The sequence below is a fragment of the Toxorhynchites rutilus genome, chromosome 2 (genome assembly GCF_029784135.1).
Source record: "Toxorhynchites rutilus septentrionalis strain SRP chromosome 2, ASM2978413v1, whole genome shotgun sequence".
Classification (NCBI taxonomy): Eukaryota; Metazoa; Arthropoda; class Insecta; order Diptera; family Culicidae; genus Toxorhynchites; species Toxorhynchites rutilus.
The window spans coordinates 112,834,698-112,841,147 of record NC_073745.1 but is presented as its reverse complement, the minus strand read 5'-3'; the positions used below and the strand labels follow the sequence as shown (position 1 = coordinate 112,841,147).

General features: G+C 46.9%; 1 protein-coding gene across 1 annotated transcript; it reads left to right on the top strand.

The window, feature by feature from the left end:
- Positions 1–5,727: 5,727 nt before the first annotated feature.
- Positions 5,728–6,320, top strand: LOC129764550 (enhancer of split M1 protein). Its single transcript, XM_055763752.1, has 3 exons — positions 5,728–5,826; positions 5,889–6,053; positions 6,111–6,320. Exons 1-3 carry the CDS (start codon positions 5,796–5,798, stop codon positions 6,158–6,160), a joined length of 246 nt encoding a protein of 81 aa, XP_055619727.1. The 5' UTR covers positions 5,728–5,795; the 3' UTR covers positions 6,161–6,320.
- Positions 6,321–6,450: the final 130 nt, after the last annotated feature.

Below are 6,450 nucleotides of genomic sequence, written 5' to 3'. Positions count from 1 at the left end.
CCGTGAGAGTTGAAGTCTCCCAAGATTGCGTGGTTCAGGAAGGAGTGAGCACATGTCAACAAGTTGCTTGCGGCTAACCCCAGCTCTCGGAGGCCAATACAAGGAGGCCAATACAGAGGTATTTGCCTCTGATGTTTGCATGACAAGCAACAGCTTCGATCCCTCCAATAGATGGAAGGTCAATTCGAAAAAATGAGTGGCACTTATTGATCCCCAATAGCACCCCTCTGTATCTGTCGTCACGGTCCAAGCGTATAATGTTAAAATCGTGGAAAGAGAGATCATTTGCGGAGAAAGTAAAGTTTCGGACAGAGCAAAAACTTCACAATTGAAGTTATGAATTAAAAATTTGAAAAATTTTGTATCCTATTTTGGGATGAGACTACGACAATTCCATCGTAAAACAGTGATATCTCCGACCTCTTTATTTGAATTAGACATCAAGAGAGATAATCATTGCAAGGAGGGGCCCTGTTTGCATCAACAATGGTTCTAATGGAGTCGGAAACATTCAAGCATTTGAAGATTTGAGCCACAAGGTCAGTCAACTTTATAAATCCCGATTGGGAAGTTGAGCTGGACGGAAAAACAGGGACAGATGGGGTTTTTGATGTCCCTCGAGTGCTGGGTCGTTCGAAGGTGAACTATTCCCACGGAAGCCAGGAGGAACCTGATTCTGCTTGTCCGCTTTACTCGATTTTTTAAGCAAGCTGGAAATAAACGATGTGCCCCCGCTAGCTGTGTCTGCTTTTATTTTCGCGCTTCTGTGCATTTGTTGCAAGTCATGGGCTTTGGCACGAAGAGTCACACAGGTAGACTCAATTTGTCCACCATAACGTAGTCAGGGAGGGCGGCACCAGCAAAGGTGACCCGAAACGAGTCAGACGGCGTAACTTAGTTGTCTCCCCGTTATGGGAGAGTTTCCCGAGTTGGCGACCGTCCAAGATTTTTACTTCCATTGAGGGGAGCTTCTTGAACTTGCCTTTTCCTTCAGTTTTTATTTATTCGCTTGTCAGACCCGTTTCAGCTATCACCCCCTCAATTTCTAAGTTATAGGAGTTGATCAGCAACAATCTCGTTTGCGTGTTTCCGATCATTCACGACAACTCGCAATTTGTTCGGTCTAACCCTGCGAATTTCAGATACAGAAGTGTATCTGGCCAGCTCTTTCATGATCTGAATCACGTTAAAGCTTTTTCCATTTGGTTTTGGCCGGACGAAAACAACCCACGGGTTAGTTCCAGATGCATCTTATGGATAGCCTCTGACACGTGGAGCGCAGACAACAGAGGGGGAAGACGAAGACGAGGACGAGGACGAGGATTGGGTTGGATCGGGAACATCAGAAGGGGGAAGCGAAATCGATGATGGGAGAGGGGGAGTGGGAGTAACGGTGGGTTGAGAAGGGAGGCTTGCAATTTTCTTAGAGGGGGGCTTAGTAGGATGAGCGGATACGTCCCCAGAAGAATTATCTTCCTTATGAGGGACTCGTTTATGTTTTTTCCCAGATCTCGTATGAGATTCAGATAATAATAAATATTAAACAATGAACAAATGAGTTGAATAATAATACCAATAATAAATGTATGTACCTTAATATTATATATAAGTTGATGCGATAATGCACTCTACTACACTATTCAGGGAGAGACAGAGGCAACGCGCTACGGAGACAACACAATAGCGCAAGAATAGCTTACACGGCTACGCGATGATAAATCCCGTTAACAGCAGCCACGCGATGACGATCCCGTTATGCCTATGAGCACAGTTCAACAGCCGCCAACCGGCGCGCTGCAAGAGCGCTGCCTCCTTTGTTCCACTTCACAAAAGGTCAGTTCGAAAGAGGACAGCAATGACCTTCACTCGTACACTGAAGTCAGTTTATGATCGGAATCAATGACGGGAAGAATGAGAGACAATGTATGTAATCTCCGCCCGCTGTACGGCTTTGCAGTTACTCACCAACAGCACAGTTTCGCTGCATGCATCCAGTTCTCTACTGTGGCGATGGACTTGATTGCGAGCATCTTCACCTCTTCGAGCGTTCCTCCTGTCACTGTCAGCGCGACGTCTACGACGCTCTACCAGCCTATCTAGGAACGGTTAACCCATACTTACCCACAAAAACCAACCAAAAAACAAACTCCTTGCCTCATTCCTCCCGGGACCACATCTCGGCGACTACTTCAGAGGGCGGTGGCTGTACTCACGAGTCTCCAACACTGACTAGCGTTGTTCCTACCCTTTTTCTATTTTCCTTTTCACAATTCGTTGTTCTCCACTGCGCTTATGTCCATTGCGTCGGCATCCATTTACCCGTCGAGACGTGTACCGATTAGGAATTGCCCTCCAACTTGACGCGCAACCCGTCACATCCTCCCTCGCGAGATTTCTCTTCCCAAACGATTAGGTAGTGCCCTCCATCAAGACACGCACTCCGTCACAGCTACTCTCGTGGGGTACGTACCGGTTCGATGACATCCTCCTAGACGCTCGCTCCGTCGAAACGACCCTCACAGTGATAATCCTTCCAGTCCACGATCAGGCGTTGCCAGCAAGCATTTTGTTGTTTAATACGCCGTTTACTATCCATCTCCAGCATCCGTTTACCCATCAAGACGTGTACCGATTAAGAATTGCCCTCCAGCTTGACGCGCAACCCGTCACAGCCACCCTCGCGGGATTTCTCTTCCCAACGGAGCACCTCAAGACGCGCACTCCGTCACAGCCGTCCGTCTCGTGTGGTACGTACCGGTTTGATAACATTATCCCTTTTACGCCGTTTACTTTCCATCTCCAGCATCCGTTTACCCTTCGAGACGTGAACCGATTAGGAAGCGCCCTCCGCCGTAACGCGCGCTCCGTCACAGTCACCCTCGCAGGATTTCTCTTCCTAGCATAGCGCCGATCAGATGGTGCCCTCCCGCATAACGCACACCCCTTCACAGCCACTCTCTCAGTCCTCGCAAATGTTCTCCCTAATCAGTCAGACGTTATCAGGACGCTGGTCGGCCCTCCACTTCCGCTGTAGCTCGGATATGATGGGTACGATTGCACTGTTCACAGCGTTCCAGGTACCCTCGTCACGACGTATTTCCTCCACGATGTTCTCAGCAGCCCCCCGCCCCACGCTGTGAATCTGGGACATACGAATACCACGTGCTCCGGCGTTTCCTCCACATCTCCACACTTTGGACAGAGTGGCGTCCTTGCGTGCCAAAACCGGTGTAAATATTGCCTGAAGCAGCCATGTCTAGACAGGAACTGCGTCAGCTGAAAATTCACCTCTCCGTGCTTCCTGTTCAGCCAGGACGATATTACCGTTATGAGCCCATACGTCCACCTGGCTTTCTCGGCCGTGTCCCATTCCTGCTGCCTGTTCAATAGTGATTCTGCTCTCGCTGTTTTTTTGGATACCACTGGTTTCCATGAGTCTATAGCACTCGCCGTCCTACGCAAGGGTGATGCCAATCGGGATCATACCGGCGATGACGCACACTGCCCGTTCCAAGGTAGCTCTAGCTGCTCGGTACGGCGTCCTTCATTTCTTAGTCCTATTTTTCTCGATATGATGGTGTCGCATACTCTCACCAGAAGATCTGTCAACTTTTCTACGTTCCAGTCTGAAGCTCCACTATCTAGACGAAGTGCTTCAACGAAAAGCCTTGTCGAAAGCATTCGTCTTCCACTTTCGCTCATAGCTTATTGTCCTCCGTACTATCACGTGGTTTCGTTGACCGATTCTATACCGGATCGCTTAGTGATCACTGTGCGTATACGACTCGCACACATTTCACTCCGTGCTCGCCAGCAGCGACGGACTGCAAAAAGTAATGTCGATGATGGATTCGCGCCCATCATTCCGGAAAGTGCTGGTGGTACCTTCGTTCAGTAACGTCACTTCCAGCTTCGCTACCGATTACTTCCTCGGTCATTGCGTCTAGCATCTGGGGGAACTGCTCAGTTGTCCATCTCGGGGGTGCGCAGAAACTACACAAGAAGATTCCATTAATTTTGGCGATTACGAAGTCTTCATATGAACCAACCACTTCCTGGATAGGATATCTGCCCATCACCTGTATTGCAGCCATCCCTAATCTATCCGTCACCCAGCTGCCCTTATTAAGGGGTACTCGATACAACTCCGCTATGATTGCAACATTGCATTTTTGCAATGGTTTAGATTGATCTGAGTTACCTCCATTACTGTGAATCTCGTCATTGGTGTATTATCCAGCTTGCACTGTTCTAGTAATTCGCGCCTTAGCTCCTCGTCTGTTGTGATTTCGTCCAGATATCTGCACTCGACCACTGAATCCAGGGATAGGGCTCTCACCTTCGTCTCCCTACCGAGCGACTTCACAACCGGTTCCATAAAGGCTGAATTTGTGACCACCGGATCTCTTTAGAGCTCTAGAGCACCCAGAAAAGAGCATCTCTCTTTTCTGGGTGCGCCAGGTTTTCACCACATTCTCCCCAGTTCCTCCAACCCCGGATTCCCTCCGTCTGTTTCCGTTTCTCCGTCTGGTTTTCGACAGTACGCCACCCACTGCCTTCACCTTCCTTGTTATTACCCATGTTATCATTTTTAACCTTCTTCAGATCCTTTTGTCCGATCGCGGATTTTGCGGTGTCTTCGGCGTCTCCTGCATCTCGACGGACATCTTCTCGCTTGCCTCAGCGAGTGCCTTTCCAACCACCTCTGCTCGCATGGTCATCTCCTTCTGTTCAAGGTTAGCAGCAGTAATGACTTGATGCTTGTGACTGAATGTTTGATCTTAGTGTGGACATTGTTTTTGTCCCTAATGAGCTCGTAGAGTTCGTTTACTTTCTTCTTGACCTCCATCAATCTTGACTTCCCAACCTGCAGCGCTTTTAAGGGAGGGATGGTGTTGGCTGCATGCATTAGCACTGCTTGTTGTGGATCCTGTTGCTGTCCTAGAGGATTATTTTTGACAGGGTTCGCTATGGCTGTCTGGTTGCGAACTGCTGATCTCTGGAGCTTACCGCTCCTTGCGAACACGCTCGCCTTTCCGATTAGATAATCGAAATGTATAGCATATCACAAAAATCTTAGATAATTTACCATTCGATTGGTATGCAAATCACCAGGATTCCGGAAGGTCATTCGGCAGAACATGCCACGCAGTCATCTGACGAGATGATGTTGTGTTAAACTTTATTTGGCTCACCATCGGTTTCGATTGACTGACGGTAGATATCGGTAGGCACAATCTCCGTGCTGTCCGGAAATTTTTCGTCAAAGAAATTTCTTCCGACTTGCATTGTGGTCACATGAGCCTGCCCCTCTGGATTCATTCAGGGACATTTACTGAGCATCGAAATCTCAACCACTAACTCAAGATAGAACTACATTGAGACGGCGAAGTGTAAAGCATCTAATAACCATTTACAAACCGGGATAGCCCCCATTGTTATTGAAACAATACTATTCCAGGTGATTGTATCATTATCAAATTAGCTGTCCGTCGACTTGATTTATCAGCTGCGGTAAATTACAAATTGTTTGATACGTGTTTGAAATTTATAGATATTCCGAAAACTATAACACACCCCAGTGCGAGAGCGGTTCACAACATAGAAAATAATAAATTGTCACGGTTTACAGGGTATACAGTTCAGAAAATCGTAACCTGTTCGTTATCAGCGAAAGTCTCAAATAAAAGAAAGTCAATTGTTTGTAATACCCGCATATATAAGAAGCTCTCTCGGAAATGCATTAATTCAGTCCACCTAGAACGAACCGTAGCTGTAGCTATTCGCCCCACAAAATGAGTCCATTCAGTTTCTGGATATTGCTTTGTACACTTTTGTAATACAATAATTTATGTTGATTTAGAAGATTTCTTTTTTGAAAATTTCAGCTGCAATTCTGTGCGCCACATTACAACCGTCTAGCGCCATTTGCCCGAAGGCCTGTCCACATATCATGGATCCAGTTTGTGGCACCGATGGTCGAAGCTTCACCTGGTTCTCCAACGGTTGTTTGATGCGTGCCCACAATGAGTGCGAACGTAATGGGGAAAAGCGTAAGCACTAATGGGGTTCTTGTTGGTAAACTGAGTTTAATGGTCTAACTATTTCAGCATTACGTGAAGTAGATCTGAGCAACTGCGAGGATCCTGGCTGGGAGTAAAATTTGTGGTATGCGTTTGATCAGTGCGACAATCCGAGGCTTTGTGATTGGTGTTTTTTTATTTGAAATTTGTGTTATTGAAATAAATCAAGTTGGATTCAATCTCGAAAAAATCTAAACCTCTCCTTAACGGCTGATTGCCGTTTGTCGAACAAAATAAAGAAACGGAAAATTAGTCCTATGAAATATCATATCGGGAGAAAGAAATCCATTATTTTTGCGGCAGATGACTGTAGTAATCGATATCTTGCGTTGTATAAATGCGATCGAGTTACGCAAGGTGTCGCTAG

What these genes read in the sequence shown, in the direction of transcription:
- LOC129764550 (XM_055763752.1), top strand. Translation starts at nt 5,796, where the DNA reads ATGAGTCCATTCAGTTTCTGGATATTGCTTT. An exon ending in CAGTTTCTGGATATTGCTTT is followed by an intron (nt 5,827 to 5,888) that starts GTACACTTTTGT and finishes TGAAAATTTCAG; the next exon opens with CTGCAATTCTGTGCGCCACA. An exon ending in CGAACGTAATGGGGAAAAGC is followed by an intron (nt 6,054 to 6,110) that starts GTAAGCACTAAT and finishes TAACTATTTCAG; the next exon opens with CATTACGTGAAGTAGATCTG.